The sequence below is a fragment of the Procambarus clarkii genome, chromosome 3, assembly GCF_040958095.1.
Source record: "Procambarus clarkii isolate CNS0578487 chromosome 3, FALCON_Pclarkii_2.0, whole genome shotgun sequence".
Classification (NCBI taxonomy): domain Eukaryota; kingdom Metazoa; phylum Arthropoda; class Malacostraca; order Decapoda; family Cambaridae; genus Procambarus; species Procambarus clarkii.
In genome coordinates this window covers 50,547,859-50,569,317 of record NC_091152.1, presented here as the reverse complement: position 1 = coordinate 50,569,317, position 21,459 = coordinate 50,547,859, and the positions used below count along the sequence as shown (strand labels likewise).

The window sequence follows — 21,459 nt, the reverse complement described above, 5'->3', positions numbered from 1 at the left end:
CTAGGGTGAGTAAGGACACCGGTGAGCTAGTGTAACAAACTAGGCTGTTGTAAGAATTATCCAGAAGGTTCCATAAGTCGTGTAAGGACCTGACCTCTCAACGCGCATTCCTCTGGGGATTAGCAAGTCTGAGTCACAAAATGGTGGACGTCTTTGTTTATAGTTTCGTATAATGAATCATTCTGTAGTACTCAGTATTTTAGAGAAATTAGCCTTTATTCATTTTGTATTAAAATTGTATTGTATAATAATACTGGGTACAATATCAAGAGTATTCTAATTATTAGGAGAATGAGTTTAAGTCATCATCAGTGACGTCACTATCCATGACTAGACCTCGGCGCGGAAGAATTTGAGTGACCTGGCGGTCACAGGTCACAACAGTTTCCACATTCAGTAATTCTCAAAGTTCAAATAACAATTTTGGGGATCGGGAATAGCTCTTCCTTAAGAGGCTTGTGTAATTTAACTTCAGTAAAATATTTCAACCAATCTGGATCAATTCAGTACAAACAGAGGTTAATTATTAAACTTAAGCCTTGCTAGTAACTTGGTAAAACTTAGACTATGCGGAAGGATACAATGCTCTAGTCTGGGGAAGACCAGATGAGGAGACATTAGTGTGGGCTCGAGATCAACTGGGGGAGGTCAACCATCTCACCTCTCCCCCCCAAGACCAGCACTCCACCCAAGCTGGTCAACTTAGAGGTATAGTTGCTATTGTTATTTATAGGGATAGTCAATTCATTGCCGATCTGGTCAATTAGGGAGTGTTCAAGTAGGGAGTGTTAACAATTTAGATTTTGCTTAATTTTGAATCAATTAATTAGTTAATAATCTGCATTTTCATTATTTCCATTTGTTTGTTGTATGTATGTGAATTGGTCCTTGTCATTTGGTCTCCACGAGGCAGAGTTGAATTGGGCGTCGATTCTAACATCGAATCGCATTTCATCATTCCCGTTTAATTAATTCCACACTTAAGATCTTAAAGGGTATCGGTTATAGTGGGGATCAAGCCCCAAGGTTGATTAATTAGCATGATCGATCCAGACCTCGATCATTACTCAGTGTTACTGGTCTGGTGGTGGCGGCGGAGGCGACTCTAGGGTTTTGCTCAAAGCCTATGTCACGTCATACGGGTTGTAGAATCCTAAGTCGGTCAATCGTCTTAGGACCACGTGGCGTGGAGTCGGTATTAGTAAAAGTTTTGGAGTCCCTTGGTAGAGAATAAAAAGTAAGAATACGGGTAGAGGGGGAAAAGGAGGGAAGATCATTCGAGAACACCCCCCCCCCCGTGTTACACTAGGACACAGGTGAGCTAGGGTGAGCTACGACACAGGTGAGCCAGGGTGATGTAGGACACAGGTGAGCATGGGTGACCTAGGAAATAGGTGAGCTAGGACACGTTTGAGCTATTACACAGGTGAGCTAGGACACAGGTGAGCTAGGACATAGGTGAGCTTGGGTGAGTTAGGACACGGGTGAGTTAGGGTGAGCTAGGACACAGCTAGCCAGGGTGAGCTAGGACATAGGTAAGCTAGGGTGAGCTACGACACAGGTTAGCTAGGGTGAGCTATGACATAGTTGAACTAGGACATAGGTGGGCTAGGGTGAGCTAGGACACAGGTTAGCTAGGGTGAGTAAGGACACCGGTGAGCTAGTGTAACAAACTAGGCTGTTGTAAGAATTATCCAGAAGGTTCCATAAGTCGTGTAAGGACCTGACCTCTCAACGCGCATTCCTCTGGGGATTAGCAAGTCTGAGTCACAAAATGGCGGACGTCTTTGTTTATAGTTTCGTATAATGAATCATTCTGTAGTACTCAGTATTTTAGAGAAATTAGCCTTTATTCATTTTGTATTAAAATTGTATTGTATAATAATACTGGGTACAATATCAAGAGTATTCTAATTATTAGGAGAATGAGTTTAAGTCACCATCAGTGACGTCACTATCCATGACTAGACCTCGGCGCGGAAGAATTTGAGTGACCTGGCGGTCACAGGTCACAACAGTTTCCACATTCAGTAATTCTCAAAGTTCAAATAACCATTTTGGGGATCGGGAATAGCTCTTCCTTAAGAGGCTTGTGTAATTTAACTTCAGTAAAATATTTCAACCAATCTGGATCAATTCAGTACAAACAGAGGTTAATTATTAAACTTAAGCCTTGCTAGTAACTTGGTAAAACTTAGACTATGCGGAAGGATACAATGCTCTAGTCTGGGGAAGACCAGAGGAGGAGACATTAGTGTGGGCTCGAGATCAACTGGGGGAGGTCAACCATCTCACCTCTCCCCCCCAAGACCAGCACTCCACCCAAGCTGGTCAACTTAGAGGTATAGTTACTATTGTTATTTATAGGGATAGTCAATTCATTGCCCATCTGGTCAATTAGGGAGTGTTCAAGTAGGGAGTGTTAACAATTTAGATTTTGCTTAATTTTGAATCAATTAATTAGTTAATAATCTGCATTTTCATTATTTCCATTTGTTTGTTGTATGTATATGAATTGGTCCTTGTCATGTGGTCTCCACGAAGCAGAGTTGAATTGGGCGTCGATTCTAACATCGAATCGCAATTCATCATTCCCGTTTAATTAATTCCACACTTAAGATCTTAAAGGGTATCGGTTATAATGGGGATCAAGCCCCAAGGTTGATTAATTAGCATGATCGATCCAGACCTCGATCATTGCTCAGTGTTACTGGTCTGGTGGTGGCGGCGGAGGCGACTCTAGGGTTTTGCTCAAAGCCTATGTCACGTCATACGTGTTGTAGAATCCTAAGTCGGTCAATCGTCTTAGGACCACGTGGCGTGGAGTCGGTTTTAGTAAAAGTTTTGGAGTCCCTTGGTAGAGAATAAAAAGTAAGAATATGGGTAGAAGGGGAAAAGGAGGGAAGATCATTCGGGAACCCCCCCCCCCCTCCCCGTGTTACACTAGGACACAGGTGAGCTAGGGTGAGCTAGGACACAGGGTGAGCTAGGACACAGGTGAGCTAGGACAAAGGCGAGCTAGGATGATCTAGGACACAGGTTAGCTAGGGTGAGCTAGGACACAGGGTGAGCTAGGACACAGGTGAGCTAGGGTGAGCTAGGACAAAGCCGAGCTAGGATGAGCTAGGACACAGGTTAGCTAGGACATAGGTGAGCTACGACACAGGTGAGCCAGGGTGATCTAGGACACAGGTGAGCATGGGTGACCTAGGAAATAGGTTAGCTTGGGTGAGCTAGGACACGTTTGAGCTAGGACACAGGTGAGCTAGGACACAGGTGAGCTAGGGTGAGATAAGACACAGGTGAGCTAGGACAGTCCCTGGTCAGCCAGTCCCAGGCGTCTACTGCTGTGTACGTGTAATTACGGGTCGTGGCTTCAATTGTTGACGCGTTATTAACTGGCCGGGCACTATAGAACACGTGGATGAGTAATTGTTAACTGTTAACCGGGTATCAACATAATTCTTGTCGATAAAAACTCCCTAGTCACTACCACTTGATAGAGAATAAAGTCCCTTGGTAGGGAATAAAAAGTAAGAATACGGGTAGAGGGGGAAGAGGAGGGTAGATCATTCGAACCCCCCCCCCCTGTGTTACACTAGGACACAGGTGAGCTAGGGTGAGCTAGGACACAGGCGAGCCAGGGTGAGCTACGACACAGGTGAGCTATGGTGAGCTAGGACACAGGTGAGCTAGGACACAGGTGAGCTAGGACACGGGTGAACTAGGGTTAGCTAGGACACAGGTGAGCTAGGACAGAGGTGAGCCAGGGTGAGCTAGGACACAGGTGAGCTAGGGTGAGCTAGGACACGGGTGAGCTAGGACACAGGTGAGCTAGGGTGAGCCAGGACACAGGGGTAACATACTCACCATTGTCAGAGGCCTCCAGCTGGTAGAACGGGTCGTCCATATTCTTGTCTGGAAAAGATAACACCATAAATATGTTTCTATAAGAATTGATGAATATACAATCAATACAGATTATGTCTCTTTACCTGCAATGTTGCAGCGTGTATGGGGTTATTTAGAGATTTAGTCGCTTATACATCCATACACACACGCGCATACATGTACTCCTGCACACATACACCCACACTTTCACAGAGACCAAAGAGCCAGAGCTCAACCCCCGCAAGCACAACTAGGTGAGTAGAGTGGTAGTCTCCAAGCTAAAGTACTTTCCTCCCTCAATCACACACTCCCACTGTACCTCGCACTCTCACACAGTTGTTGGGTTTCTGGGGCTTGACTCAGATATTCAATTATTTGATTATTGTATTTAAAAAAATCGAAGGATCACCCACTGTTGAGAAAAGAGGGAAAACGAATAATAGTGGTCATTAGAATGACACTAGAGAACCAGTGTCTATGGAAACTAATTAAATGAATAATCACTAGAAAATAATGAATAGACTGTATTATTAATTAATTAAAGTCAAAGCTTCAAATATCAACATTGGGGGGTATTTCTAGAATTCAAATATATCTACGAACCAGTGTGGTTCGTCACTAGTTCATTGTTGAGTTAATAACATAGTAAATCTAAACTACAATAGATTCAAAGATATGATAACTCAAATTATGAATATTAAAGATTATGAATTACTGAGCAACAGTCAGAGCAAAACACATTAATTACCAAATCATCATTTCTGGCAATAATTTATTCAATTTAAAGATCCTATATGAATTATATAGAAATCAGTAATAATATTAGATAAATTTGTATGAAAAAAATGTCTTAGCTGTAAGACGATTTCTGTAACGCCATTTCTTCATTCGTCCTCGTGGTCACAGGATCCCAATAAAGAAAGAACCTGAGGTGAATATCACGAATGATGAGAAACAACTTGTCGACTCCTCGTATACACGCTGAAATCAGAGAAATTTAAGTAGCATTTGATTAGGCTACGATTTATTTCATATATTCATGAAAACGGAGAAATTGTTGAAATTCAACTAACGTTGTGTATTAGGTATCCTTGCTGTATAACGACTGACTACTCACAAATATACAATCTAGGATGATGCATCAAACGAGAATGGTATACTTAACATGAGCGTATCAAATACTGAGGTCTGCCGAAACCGCGTCAGCGAGTCCCAGGCGTCTACTGCTGTGTACGTGTAATTACGGGTCGTGGCTTCAATTGTTGACGCGTTATTAACTGGCCGGGCACTATAGAACACGTGGATAAGTAATTGTTAACTGTTAACCGGGTATCAACGTAATTCTTGTCGATAAAAACTCCCCAGTCACTACCACGTGTCTCACCACTCTTCACGCCAGGGATGCCTCTTGACCAATGGCGTCTCTGCCTTCCCTCAACTTGTCTCTTGCATTCACCACAGAAATTATTAATCACGAATAATTCTTTTCCGCGCAATTATGGATGTAATACGTTAATGAGAACTGGGTTGCAATTATAGGGACTTAAATATTATCATATTCTCGTTTAATGGTGTTAAACGAGAAATGGAGAAGATTTTATTCTCTCCATGGCATTCACACGTAACAAATAAAACTGCTACTTGATAATAATTTCAGTTAATAACTCTTGGTTTTGGATTATTGGGAGTTATATTATCCGTAGGTAATTATTACACGGAATACTCATAATTTTAGAGAACCACATTCAATTCTCTAACACATTGGTAATAAATGTGTCTAACTAGACATTATCTGACGCAATGTTGCTACTTGATTTCATGAGAATTGTAACACTAATAAGCAGATGAAATGGTTTAATTTATGTTGACACTACCGTTAGTGAGATTAATAACTACTGTAGTTAGTATATAATGATGATGATGTATTATAATACAATAGTAGTTTATTAGCGTTGAAAATTTCCAACATAACTCCCGGAGGAGAAAACTTGGGTCGCAGTGCAATGTTGAGTACTGACATACCTCTCCCGAAGTTAATATTAATGTTAGTACACACATAACGGATGTCCCGTAATTGTCAAGGACATACAAGAATTTAAGTCTTGTAAAGGAACTCATGTTAAATGAAAACATGGAATTGGGAATCGTCTAAAGTTAATGACTACTAAAGCCTACAATGTGCTCCTTGACTGGTGTCGCTATGACATGTAAAGTTTATGTTACTAAGTCTTAAAGTTATGCAAACTCATAGATGCTCTAAATGAAATAATGTTATAGTTGATAGCCTACACAAACAAATTAAGAATTAAAGCATACAATTTAAAGTAACTGAGAATCCACGGTGAGGTGGATGTCTTGGGTCATTGTGACTTGTAACTGATTTGTTACTTGACATCACAACACAGCATCATCATGATTATTCAAATTGGATGGGAATTTATTTGCTCTTAGTCAGAGCTATAATAGGCTTGTAGTTTCCGTTTGCATTGTTGAGTAGCTGCTCTAGTGGGGCGGGTGCTCGGTGGATCAGAATTGTTGTCCTCAGAAACTGTTGGTGAAGCTGGTTCTGATAAACACTCTCGTTCTGCTAATTCGAGAGGTACCAACTTCTCTAATGTTTTTAGGGTAGTGTTCCCTCGGCACAAAACCCGTACTACTCTCAGGATGCCTTGGTGATCTGGGTGGATAGCAACAATTTTGCCTATAGGCCACTCTGACCTTGGTCCATCACTGTCAACCAATACTAGGTCTCCTGGTTTGAGTTGAACTTTATTATAGGGGCTCGAAACTCCATAATGGTACTCTCGTAGAGCTGTGAGGTACTCTCGCGTCCATACCTCATTCCACCTTTCAATTACTCTCGAGAGATGTTGGTAACTTTCTACGATGTCACTCCTGGTTACATGGGAAGGGTCGACGGGGTCCTCTTCTGCCAAAGGTATCAGAGGGCTCAGCAGGCCTCCATGTATTAAATGTGAGGGACTCAGAGGCTCTCTGCGAGAAATCATCTGATAGGTAAGTTAATGGGCGATTGTTGACTCGCGCCTCAATTTCCACGACGAGTGTTTGGAGTTCGGAGTAACTAATTTTCTGTCGATGCAAGGTCTTCCTTAAACATTTCTTGACAGTCCCTATCATACGTTCGTAGAACCCACCTTGCCAGGGGGCTCTGGGAGCAATAAATTTCTAGTGGCATTGTCGTCTCTGCAGGACAGACTGCACTTCTGGATGATTCCATATCTCTCATAGGCAGGCTTCTCCTGCCACAAAATTTGAACCATTATCAGATATCATTAGTTTGGGACAGGATCTGCGAGCTGCAAATCTACGAAAAGCTTGGATGAAGGCTTCGGCACTCATGTCAGAAGTCACTTCTAGATGTACGCCTCGTGTGGTAGCACACGTGAAGAGGCAAATATAAGCTTTCACTGGTATCTTATCTGGGTTGCCAGTGAGAAGCAAGGCTCCTGTGTAATCGACACCAGTGGTCTCAAAGGGACGAAGATGAACTACTCTCTCCTTAGGGAGTGGTGAAGGTCCTGGGTAAGGACACACTCGATCGTCGTATCTTTTGCAGATTACACAGAACTTAATAATTGATTTGACAGTTTGACGACCTTGAGGAAGCCAATATTTCTGTCTGAGGTCGGTGAGAGTGTCTAACACTCCGCCATGCAAAGTACCATATTGATGGTGATGTAAAACTAGAAGTTTTGTAATAATGTGGTGACGTGGTAGAAGGATCGTATTCTTTGTATCCAAATCAATTTTTGCATGAAGCAAACGTCCTCCACACCTTAATATATTATGAGTGTTGGTATCATACCAGACACCTAGAGACTTGGTTAATTTATCTGGAAGATTTTCATATTCACTTCCATATGTCTCTTGTTGTGCACGTTTGATCCAGTAGAGGATAGGATTGGGAAACTTATGTCTGATTCCTATCTTAGCAAGAAAGTCAAACACATGTGCTGTCACTCTTAATAACTTACTCAAGTTAGAATAATTGTGAGGATTAATAGCAGCTGTTCGATGAGATTCTGGTTCTTTCATGGGAGTAGTGATACTGGTCACTATGACTTGTGGCTTCTGTTTGGGCCACTGACCACTAACAAGCCATGAAGGTCCATTGAACCACATCGAAGACTTGATTAGTTGTTTTAATGTTAACCCTCGTGATAAGTAATCTGCAGGATTGTCCTTAGTGGGGACATGTCTGAATTTATATCCAGCAGATAATTCATGAATTTCCCTAACGCGATTACTAACGTAGGGAGTTTTATTGTTGTTATTTCTTACCCATTGTAAGACTGCCTCATTGTCTGACCACACTACGATTTCACCAAAGTGGAAAAATTTTGAGTGTCTTGGTCAGGCAATGAGCCAATCTCACTCCCACCAGTAATGCAGTTAACTCCATTTGAGGTAAAGATCTCTTCTTGATTGGAGCAACTCTTGCTTTAGATGTGAGTAAAATTGATTGTGTACTATTGACTAAGTAGCCTGCAGCGCCATACACTTTGCCAGAGGCATCACAAAAAACGTGCAAATTTGTGGGTAAGTTTTGTCCTGAAGCATTACGAGGAAATTTCAAAACACCTAATTGATTGAAATCCGTTGTGAGTATCTGCCATTTATCTTGCAACTCAATTGGCAACGGATCATCCCATTCCATATGTTTCTGCCAGCATTCCTGCATGAGGAGTTTGCCCCTTATTAATATGGGACTAAGTAAGCCTAAAGGGTCAAATGGTTGACTGACATACAAGAGTAATTTTCTCACGGTAAGGGTTGAATTATTGGTTTGTACTGACTTGACATTCATCTCGTCAGTACTTGTGTTCCATTCCATGACCAAAACCTTTAATTGATTAGGCACCTGATAACCCAGAAATTCTTTCTCGATTATCTAGTTTAATGATTTTTTGTTTGAGGCCCATGATTGTAGTGGCATATTGGCTCCTAATAACTCACGGTTAGCCTCATGGTAAATTTCTACCAATTTGGATTTGTCATTTGTAGTTCTCTGGAAATTATCGACATACAAGTTGTCACTGATCTCGGTTTTATAAGGGCTATTTGACTTCCTCAAATGTGTATCTAATGTGGCTTGAAGTAGAAACGGGGAGGAAGTCGCTCCGAATAGCACAGAGGCAAACCGGTAGGTTATGACATCACTGTTCGGATCCAGTGGGTCCTTAATCCAGAGAAATTTGGTGTAGTTACAATCCTCTTCTTGCAATCCTACTCTAAGGAAAGCTTTACTGATATCAGCAGTATAAGCGAAAATACCAGTGTGGAATCATAATAGTACATCATGTAGCCTTTGTGTTAGGCTAGGTCCTGTTTGGAGACATTCATTCAAGGACACGCTGTTTGCCTTCACTTTGGCACTACAGTTGAAGACAATACGTATTGGCGTTGTCAATGAATCTTTCACCACAGTGTGATGGGGTAAATAGTGACCTATTTTTCGGTCATCATTATCTACAACTTGGAAAAATTTACTATTGAGTTGTTGTTGAATTAATAGATGATACATGTTCAATTTGTCTGGCTGTTTCTTCAGTCGTATTAATTGAGACTGTAATTGAGAGGCTGCCATGAAATAATTAACTGGAAGTTGTGGATGATTTAACTTCCAGGGCAGTCTCACCCAGTATTGTTTGTCCTTATAGACAACTGTATCCAGATATTGCTGGTAAGTCCACATATCATCAGGGCTTGGTTGTTCAGGGACAATACCTAATGTGTCTAAATCCCACAGACGATGTACAGGTGGATTAGACTCATTATCTTCAGATATTTCTCTGAAATATAGGGGTGACTGTTCCAAGCCTAGTCACGCCACTATTGTATTGTTAGATTGTTGGTTGGTTGACGCTGGGTTTTGTTGGAAAAGCACCGGTCCAGTAAGCAACTTGCCTCCAGCAGATGACAACAAATTCATTCAATGTTCTCTGGTGCATCCCGTTATAAATTTATAATAATGGTCAGTGCCTATAAGTATACCAACATCAGTGAGGCAGTCAGAATTTATTTTGTAGTCTGCTAGCCTCATGCGGTTTCGTTTAAGATATCCCGCAGTGCGAGCTAGTCCTGTGACCTGCAGGTCTGAAGGAAGTTTATCTACTACTACCGCTTGTATTGGACTAGTCGAAGATCCAAGTCTCACTAACACCTTGACTACTTGGTATTCATGAGGTCCACTATTAGTCTAGAATCCAGAGATATTCAGTCTCACACTTTTGGCGGGTTTTAATTTTAACTGCTCGACTAATTGTTGTGTGATGAAGGTTTTCTGTGATCCTTGATCAAAGAGACCTCTAGTGTTAACTCTAGATTTCCTGTCAATTAGTTTGAGTTGAGCTGTAGGCAGAGTGGTATGCCTGACTCAGTAGCAAGTACATTTATTTCTTGATGTACCTTGCAATATTGTACTGTGGTAGAATTCATAGAATTCTCCCCAGTTGTCATAGATTGTGTAGAAGTTTTTCTACATAAGGCATAATGATGTACACCTTTGTTGCATCTACAGCATAACCGTAGATGCACTACACATTTACTGGGATCATGAGAACCCATGCACCTGGTGCATCTGTGTAATTCTTGTAGCCGTTTAATCCTGGTATTAAACTTAGGATAAACAGTGCTTTTGTAGGTGACATGTTCTTGTTCACAGAACAGACACTTTCTCTCTCTGGCTGAGTTTGTCCTTTTAGTGGACATATCAGTTGTAACGTCAGAGGGAGATACAGAATAAATACCTACACTACCACTCCTTTTTCCAGTGGATGGAGTAGTCTTAGGTTTGAATTTATTGGACTTATTCAAAGTCGATTTGGGTTTGCCTGAGTTGGCAATGTTTGGTGGTTTAGACTCAGGTTTAATCTTATCATGAGTCTTCAACCTGTTAACCGTTATTCTCAGTCCCTCGAATATTTGCTCGAGAGTGAGAAACTCGGTTTTATAGTGTGAGCAGATTTCTGCAAAGATATTTCGAGGCAATTTCCTCTGCAAAAGTAACTTGATTGACCATTCTGAGGCTGGTACATCAACTTTAGTACCTAAGGCCTTCACTAGAGACTCTACTTCTAGCCTGAAGCTTTGAAGTGAGTCTGGTCTGTTACTTGATGCATTCAGATCCAGCAACTGGTAATAAGGGTTAGTTATACTCAACTCCTTGTTGCAATAGTTCAACTTTAGCAGTTTTATAGCTTCCTCATAATTATTCTCAGTGAGAGCTAGGTTATTTATGCCCTGTTTAGCCTCCCCTTTGAGAAGACTAATCAGGTATGAGAATTTAGAAATCCTGTCAAGAGAAGATTTCTTATGTATATGAACTTCAAATGAAGTCCAAAATGTGTCCCAATTTTCTTCATCCAGCCCTGCAAATGTAGGTAAGTCTAAGTAGGTAGACGAACCTCAGGTAATTGATTACTGGATTGAGACATAGTATTATTTGCATTAGATTTAGATTGTGTTACTATATTGGATAGTATGTCAAATTTATCTTGAGTCTCATCTTTATACTGAGAAATATCTGCTATAATTTGATCTATTTCCTCAGGATCAGTTTCATTGGCATTCAGTAGGTTGAAATAAGACTGGCTTGTAGATCTAACTTGATCAAATTTGAGATCAGCTACTCTCACTGATGTTTCTAGTCGATAGTAATCAATGGGAGTTGCTTTAGACAAGGTATCAGACTTATTAATTAGTCTAGTTAAATGACCTTTGAGGCCAATATAGGTTCTCCTTAATTGTTCAGGAGTAGCCATGGTGGCTTTAAGTCCAAATTTCATAGGACTTGAATAAGTGTTACTAATGAAGCTTGGGTACTTGCTCATTAGTTGACAAGTAATATTGAGTATAGCCTAAATTAATATGGCTAAATTACACACTGTACCTCACTCGAGGTTGAATGTACCTACCTAACAATAAGTAGCTAAGGATTTTGAGCAGTGCTTGAACTTCACCATTAACTTTCTTCCCGCTAGCTCATCTTTATCACCATTAGATGTAATGGTGATTATTCAGCAGCACTCAAAATGCATACACACAAATAATTAATATGGATATACTCTAATCAGAGTTACCATAAAGTTTGAATCCCACCCTTGATAGGGTCAGCACAAGAATGTATAATGTATGTACTACTAACTAGTTCAAGACTAGTTGTAAGAATTTCTACCTAAGAAACTACGAATTTATTTAGTCTGCATTTGTGCCAAATTCAGCACAATCACAGCCTAAATTCCTACCTAATAAAGGTTGGCATAGATTAATTTGTGGTGCAATAATGTGAATATATAGTTGTGCTGTGTTTTGGGGATTTTTAGATTTTATAGTTTATATAAAGGTGCACTTGCAAACACAGGTGAAAATGCAATTATGTACAATTAATTTGGCTTGCCAGCCACAGCCTTTTATGGTGGTTGATTGTGTTGATCAATTTGTCAACTACATGTGACCTAGACTCACCTGACAGGTGTACACCATCTCTTGCCAGGTTTTGCCTGTATGGTCTGGCTGTAAATTGAATGTAAGTGGCATCCAATCGTACTCTTTTCCTCAGCCTAAAGTTTATATATTTGGCAGCTCTTTGGTAATATTCTGGACTCACTCCCCAATGATTATTATTGCTCAGTTGGCGAGGTTCCACCAATGCGAACACTACTGAACTGCTAACAAGTTTAAATGAGGAAATTATTGTTTTAAGGTGATTAATTACCTCAGCTGGGTGTCGAGTAGGATGGATGTCATTACCACCTAAATAAATAATAGTTAGATGGTGAGGCCACTCTAACGCAGGTGTTAATGTGGAATTATTATAGAAGTTATGAGCTGTTGCTCCTGGTGACCTGAAGATTCTTACCTCAGTATGAGGTATAGGTCTGAGTGTTGTGGGCATTTGACTGTGTCCCACAAGTGCTACTTTATACATGAGGTATAAGCAGCAAATAAGTTGGTGTGAATTAGGCTAACCTATGTGGTACACTGCTGGTAGCCACAATTAACAAATGTGGTTAGTTTAAACTACTTCACACGGTGATTAGTTATGACTAATTAGTAATGTTAATTGGTATGTATCCGGTTCGTTAAGGACCATAATGTTGGGTTTCTGGGGCTTGACTCAGATATTCAATTATTTGATTATTGTATTTAAATAAATCAAAGGACCACCCACTTTTGAGAAAAGAGGGAAAACGAATAATAGTGATCATTAGAATGACATTAGAGAACCAGTGTCTATGGAAACTAATTAAATGAATAATCACTTGAAAATAATGAATAGACTGTATTATTAATTAATTAAAGTCAAAGCCTCAAATATCAACATTGGGGGGGGGTATTTCTAGAAGTTCAAATATATCTAGGAACCAGTGTGGTTCGTCACTAGTTCATTGTTGAGTTAATAACATAGTAAATCTAAACTACAATAGATTCAAAGATATGATAACTCAAATTATGAATATTAAAGATTATGAATTACTGAGCAACAGCCAGAGCAAAACACATTAATTTCCAAATCATCATTTATGGCAATAATTTATTCAATGTAAAGATCCTATATGAATTATATAGAAATCAGTAATAATATTAGATAAATTTGTACGAAAAAAATGTCTTAGCTGTAAGACGATTTCTGTAACGCCGTTTCGTCATTCGTCCTCGTGGTCACAGGATCCCAATAAAGAAAGAACCTGAGGTGAATATCACGAATGATGAGAAACAACTTGTCGACTCCTCGTATACATGCTGAAATCAGAGAAATTTAAGTAGCATTTGATTACGCTACGATTTATTTCAAATACTCATGAAAACGGAGAAATTGTTGAAATTCAACTAACGTTGTGTATTAGGTATCCTTGTTGTATAACGACAGACTACTCACAAATATACAATCTAGGATGATGCATCAAACGAGAATGGTATACTTAACATGAGCGTATCAAATACTGAGGTCTGCCGAAACCGCGTCAGCCAGTTCCAGGCTTCCACTGCTGTGTACGTGTAATTACGGGTCGTGGCTTCAATTGTTGCTGCGTTATTAACTGGCCGGGCACTATAGAACACGTGGATAAGTAATTGTTAACTGTTAACCGGGTATCAACGTAATTCTTGTCGATAAAAACTCCCCAGTCACTACCACGTGTCATGCCACTCTTCACGCCGCGGATGCCTCGTGTCCAATGGCGTCTCCACCTTCCCTCAACCCGTCTCTCGCATTCACCACAGAAATTATTAATCACGAATAATTCTTTTCTGCGCAATTATGGATGTAATACGTTAATGAGAACTGAGTTGCAATTATAGGGACTTAAATATTATCATATTCTCGTTTAATGGTGTTAAGCGAGAAATGGAGAAGGTTTTATTCTCTCCATGGCATTCGCACGTAACAAATAAAACTGCTACTTGATAATAATTTCAGTTAATAACTCTCGGTTTTGGATTATTGGGATTATATGGATATTATCCGTAGGTAATTATTACACGGAATACTGATAATTTTAGAGAACCACATTCAATTCTCTAACACATTGGTAATAAACGTGTCTAACTAGACATTATCTGACACAATGTTGCTACTCGATTTCATGAGAATTGTAGCAATAATACACAGATGAAATGGTTTAATTTATGTTGACACAACCGTTAGTGAGATTAATAACTACTGTAGTTAGTATATAATGATGATGATGTATTATAATACAATAGTAGTTTATTAGTGTTGGAAATTTCCAACAACAGTACCCCACACTCTCCCACAGTACCTCACATCCTCCCACTCTCCCACAGTACCTCACATCCTCCCACTCTCCCACAGTACCTCACATCCTCCCACTCTCCCACAGTACCTCACACCCTCCCACAGTACCACCCACTCTCCTACAGTACCTCCCACTCTCTCACAGTAACCAACAGCCTCACAGAGAAGAGTTAAACAGAGCAGAGAGGGGTAAAACTCTGATGTAAACTTTGAAAATAAAAATATCTTGCCGGAAGGTTTGAGGAAAACTGTAAACTTTACCTCTGACGTATTTTTGTGGTCTACGGCGACCGGTCACGATACTCTGGTTTACATCACCTTTCTCTTGGTGCTCATTACCTTTTTACATTTTAGGAAAAAGGGAATTTTTTTTTGTAAATATTGGATTCCAAAATATAATTTATGTAATTTTTCGTGTTCAAGAATTTGGATGAACCTGTTCATAGTGATAATTTAGTGATTATTCTTTGAAAAAATAATTATAAAAGGTAATAAATATTAAAATAAATAATAATCATACTGAGGCTGGTGTATGATGTGCTCAAACTATATAGTGATATATTGGCTAATTAACCTATTATCACGAATGTTGTAATTACTTGCTGATCTTGCTCAAACTATATAGTGATATATTGGCTAATTAGCCTATTATCACGAATGTTGTAATTACTAGATGATCTTTTGACCGTAAATGATTATATTTTGTGTATTGACACTGTATGTCATACATAACTTACTATATTATATTTCTGTATCAGAGTTGTATGCCATGTAATTTTGGATGTATATTAGATGTCTACTCTTTAGCAGTAGCCTAATGTCATGTAACTGGAAAATCTGCTTGTATGCTTATTGTATGAAATGCTTCATAAATGTTGTATAGGAAGTATTATGTGAACCATGATGGAGAATGTATACATTTAGGTCTCGCACATTACTCATTACTACACATTACTCGCACATGTGTAATTTCCATTTCATTGTTGTTCCTTGCATTGTCCTCTTGTCATGACATTAAATGAAATTATGACTGAAGTGTATACCACCTGGACAAGCTTTTGATACACATGTTGTGTTTATATGTATGTATGTATATATATATATATATATATATATATATATATATATATATATATATATATATATATATATATATATATATATATATATATATATATGTATATATATATATATATATATATATATATATATATATATATATATATAGATATATATGTCGTACCTAGTAGCCAGAACTCACTTCTCAGCCTACTATTCAAGGCCCAATTTGCCTAATAAGCCAAGTTTTCCTGAATTAATATATTTACTATAATTTTTTTCTTATGAAATGATAAAGTTACCCTTTTCACTATGTATGAGGTCAATTTTTTTTTATTGGAGTTAAAATTAACGTAGATATATGACCGAACCTAACCAACCCTACCTAACCTAACCTAACCTATATATATAGGTAAGGTTAGGTTAGGTAGCCAAAAAAAAGCTAGGTTAGGTTAGGTTAGGTAGGTTAGGTAGACGAAAAAACATTAATTTATGAAAACTTGGCTTATTAGGCAAATCGGGCCTTGCATAGTAGGCTGAGAAGTGAGTTCTGGCTACTAGGTACGACATATATATATATATATATATATATATATATATATATATATATATATATATATATATATATATATATATATATATATATATATATATACACATATATACATATATATATATATATATATATATATATATATATAATGTATATATATATATACATATATATATATACATATATATATATATATATATATATATATATATATATATATATATATATATATATATATATATATATATATATATATATATGGGGGTACACCTCTGGTGCAATTATAGGGATCCACAGCCTCAGAGAAGAGAACACAGAGCATTCAGAGAAAAACTTGCCATATAACTCTGAATACGTAGGAGTGTTCGCTTCTCCTACCACCCCCCTTTTTTATGGTGTACACTTTATTTTGCAAGGTTATACAGTTACATATCTGATTTTATACAAAAAATGAACATTAGAGGACATAAGAAAAAGTTCGCTTCCTAGAGGCTGTAGATTTTCTCGAACTCCTCTGACGCCGGGCAGGAACCGAGGATGCCGCGAGCATTCCCCCTCTGGATCGCGAAACTGAGGCGCTGAAAGAGAAAACTTGCCGCTCTAGGGGTCTCTTGTGGTGTCAATGAGCTTGGAACCAAGATCCTTAAGAAACCTTCTTGCACTCTCTCCCCATGGGCCTAGGGTCTCAGACCCTATTGGAACGAATTTGTACCGATGATCTAATTGCCTGTACTTGGCTGACTTGTCTCTTTCTCTGTGTGTCGCTACGGCTCCTGTTGTGCCGGCAGAGAGGTTGATGTATGTGGTTACCAGGGTGGATACGCAAGTATAGTCCATATATATATATATGTGTGTGTGTATATCACGAAAATAAACACGTGATTAAGAATGTGACAATGTCAGACCACGGAGGAAAATGAAACAGGAATTTCCTTAAAGAAATTAAGGAAAGGAAATTCCTGTTTCATTTTCCTCCGTGGTCTGACATTGTCATATATATATATATATATATATATATATATATATATATATATATATATATATATATATATTTTTTTTTTTTTTTTTTTTTTTAAAAAGTTTGTGAGGGTACCACCTCTGGTGCCAATGTGGGGACCCATAGCCTCGGAGAAGAAAATAAAAAGTATTCAGAGGAGACCTTGTGGTCTCTCACTGAACACTAATATTATCCTCTCCTACCACCCCCATTCTTTTGTATGTACACATATATATTTACTTTATTTGAACTTTGTTACAAAAAAGGAGTTACATATGGGTTACAAAGATGGTTGTCATAGGTTGTCGAGTTCCTCCAGCTCCTCAGATGGCGGGCAGGAACCCTGGATGCAGTGCGCATTTCCCCTCTGTATCGCCACACTGAGGCGCTGGAAAAGAAAGCTTGCAGCTCTCGGGTCCCTTGTTGTTTCAATGAGCCTAGAACCCAGTTCCTTCAAAAAACTGGTAGCACTTTTACCCCAGGCGCCGAGCGTCTCAGAAGCAATGGGGACAAAATTGTAGTGGTGATCCAGTTCTCTATACTTACGGGATTTGGCTGCTTCCCTGTGGGTGGCAGCGCCACCTGGTTGTGCAACACTGAGGTTAATGTAGGTGTTAGCCAGGGTTGATACGCACGTGTAGTCCCATACCAACTGCTTGCCATTCTTCCAGGGGTTCACTGTGATACCATCCGGGCGACCAATAAGAGCATCAGAGTTACGGGGCGTTAGGTAACGGGGCTCTCTTTCAGCTGGGCATCCAGCTGTAGTGAGGCTCCTCTTGATGATGTCGTTAACTTCACTGTGCCTCGAGTGCCATCCCCCTGTGCTTTGGCAGAGTAGGCCATGGTGACCGTACCTGTCAGCCACCACCTCGCCGCAAATACACCTATATCTGGTGTGGATTGGGGCAGCAAGGCGGAGGGCCACAGCAATTCGGAGGGCGTGTGGTGTGAGACGCGTGCCAGTTGCCGACATTGGGGTTGTTAACAGGAAATCCCCTGCATGTGGTGCTGCTACTGCTGTGAGGCGAGCAATGTCGTGTTGTGTTGTTGCAGCACCCAGGCACTCTGCAGCAACTTGGTCTACAATGGGACCATCCCAGCTGGATTGCTTGTGGGATTTTGGGGATGGTGGTTGAGGTGATTGGCCTGCACGAGAGGCCCACTCTGTGGCACAGCGTGTAAAATTGGGATCATGTACACCTGCCAGCTGATGTAAGTGGGCAGGTAGAATTTCCTTCACAAGGTCGTCGGATGCTGATAAGGAGGACAGGAAGGCTGGAACAGCGATTTGCGTTGCTGTTCGAACTCCGAGGCCCCCAAGTCTTACGGGAAGAGAGGCTTGTTTCCACTGTAGGTCATCGAGAGAGAGGTTAAGGGCTTTTTCTAGCATTGATTTCAGTAACCGGTCATACTCACTTAGTTTTTGGCTACTGTAAGATGGTGAACACCTCAGAAAGTAGGTTAACCTGGGGAGGGACAGACATCTGGTGATGAGGTAGAGTGCATCATGAGCATCAATATCCTCAATCCTCCCATCCATCCTCTTAAGGTCGGCGATTTTCTTATCAAGGACCTCATCGATGGCTTTCAACCCCAGGGGAGCTCCTAGGAGTGTGCTGTCTTCAGGTTTAGTTTTATGGATATTTGGCAGAAGACCCTCTATTCTCTCTACGATGCCCTGGTTGGAACATATTATTTCACATTTAGAAGGGTTCAGGGTGAGGCCTAAAACTGCACCTTGCTCCTGGATTTTTCTGATGTCCTCCAGGAGGGAGTCTTGGGAACCAGCTAGGGTACCATCATCCAAGAACCAGATGTTAAGCTCGCTGGACAGGACCTCTGTGACTTGTTTGATGACTAAGCAGAAAAGGAGAGGAGCGAGGGGGTCACCCTGTTGGACGCCTTCTCGCGAGTCAATTTCATGTTCGCCAAAAAGTAGCTTAAGATCCATACTGTAGCATGAATGTACAAAAGGGTAGATGGAAGGGAAATGACTATGAACCGCACGGAGTACTGCATCCCTCCGCACCAAATTGAAGGCATTTTTGAAATCTAGCTTGATAAGGGCCTTTTCGTCTGTGATGTTGGCGATGAAGGCTCGAGCTGCATGGGCTGCCGCCTCACACCCTTGTGGAATGCCAAACCCGAGCTGTTTTGGCTTCAGCATGTTGGCCGCTGCATCACTAACTGTTCTTGCAGCTGCCTTTGCGACGAGACGCCGGAGAGAACCACAGCTATTGCCCACAGCTATTGGCCTGATCCCTCCATCCTTTTTCTTTAGAGCACAGAGAGATGCTCCAAAAAAGATAGGTCTTATGGACGCTGGTATGTTGCCAGCTAGACATGTGTTGGTGAATCTGGTTAGTTCCACCAAGAGGTTCTTTGCAATGTCACCCAGTGCAGGGTTGAGCATTTGCTTGAGTTGGTTGGGTTTTAGTCCTGTGAACCCACCTGCTGATCCTGTAGGGAAGGACATGGCTGCTTTATGGACCACAGATTCAGCCACCCAGAGAGGTTCTGCTCCGGTAGCCCCCACTTGTACAATGTCGTCCTCACGCGGAGCCCTGGGTGGGTGTTTCTCCCTTAGGGCTTGAGCTGTTGCGGCATCTCTGTCGGCAATTGAGTCCTCACTGGTGATGACTCTTATTGCGCCAATAGTGTTTACTTCTTCTATTTTCTTGGTGACTGATGTTCTGATTTTTGATGTCTCGGATATGGCACTGTTGCTCTTCCTGCCGTGGGTGTTTCTCGCGCGAGTGGGAAGGCGCACCTGGTTGTCCTCCCTGGGAAAATCATTTATAGCTTTGATGACTGAGGCAGCTAAGGTTTTGTCACTCCTTGCAGGGGTGGCTAGACATATGTTGCCAAACATTAGGAGGTTGTGCCATGCTTGGGTCGTTCCAGGAGAGTCGTTGACCTTTCTCAGGAGGGCAGATAATTTGGCTGCTGCATGGGGGCGGGCTGCTTTAGGGATGTGTTGCAAGGTTCTGGCCGATGTTGCTTTGATAGCTTCTAATAAATTTTCTGTGGGAATGAAGGTCTGGGAGGTGTTTTGCCTTACGGGCGGTGTGGGCTGTTGATTGGTGTTCTCCCTGGGAGGGCGCCCAGAACCCAAACACCTGGCTCCGTCGTGGTAATGAATGCGCACATTATCGTCACTCAACCGGATATAGCATACCCGGTCACACGTCTGACATCTACCTTGTCTACCCCTGTTTGATGGCTCATCTTGGCTTGGAGAAGCCTGGCTATCTGTTGGGAGCTGCGACATGGGCGGGCGCTGGGCTGGCGCTGGGCGGGCGCTGGGCGGGAAGGTGGACGGCGGGTGGAGACTGGAGGGTGGGCGGCGGTTGGAGGCTGGGGGGGTGATCAGCTGGCCGTGGCACTTACTACTCAGGTGAGTGGTAATACATATACCACCTCTATACAAAGTGTGGGTATACACCCACTACACGATATGTGGGTATACATTGGGTGGGTGGGTAGCGTAGACACACATGGGAGCCTCCCGGCTTCTATGGGCGGGTGGCAAGGTGGCCTCGTGGGTGGGGAGGCGACGTGGTGGGGTGGGTAGGAGGGGGAGAGCAGGTACTTCCCGGCCTGGGCGCTAGGTGGGGGCGGGGGTCAGGGCGACACTAACACTGGTATAATTCCCCCGTATATCACTGCACAATAATGAATGAATCACACACTTGTAATCTGACTCACTGCACGGTTGATGTACTCACAATATGATACATATGTTGCGCCAATTATCGCTGACAACGTAACTTGTTCAGCAAAACTTTCAAAAAAGAAAAACACAAAACACTGTTTGGCACACGCGTAACCCCCACCTCTCTCTCCTGACCACACAACACCCCTCACTCACCCCCCACCTCCCCTCACTATGGGAGGCCTGCAGGGTCCATCCTGGCCCCTCACTCCAGCCTCCATGACTCCACACTGCCAACCCACCTGTTTTGATAAGTTTTCACATAGATGGTACACCGTAGGCACTTCCGGCCACTCCCACGTCTGCTTGGTGTATTCACGGTGAATATGGTTGAGTCTTGGTACGGTGAGGCCAAGATGTCTCAGGGTAATGGCTGAGAAGGCAGCAGCTCCTCCGCCACACGTCCGTCCCCTAGGCCTCTAGGGGTCGTTTATATATATATATATATATATATATATATA

The 21,459-nt window shown here is 41.2% G+C and overlaps 1 protein-coding gene across 1 annotated transcript in view; it reads right to left on the bottom strand.

The window, feature by feature from the left end:
- LOC138369033 (zwei Ig domain protein zig-8-like) overlaps positions 1 to 21,459 on the bottom strand; it is a 219,715-nt gene that overhangs the window by 15,421 nt on the left and 182,835 nt on the right. The window contains exon 5 of the mRNA XM_069331922.1: positions 3,871 to 3,918. Within this exon, the coding sequence (XP_069188023.1) occupies positions 3,871 to 3,918 (48 nt within the window). The remainder of the gene's footprint in view (positions 1 to 3,870; positions 3,919 to 21,459) is intronic.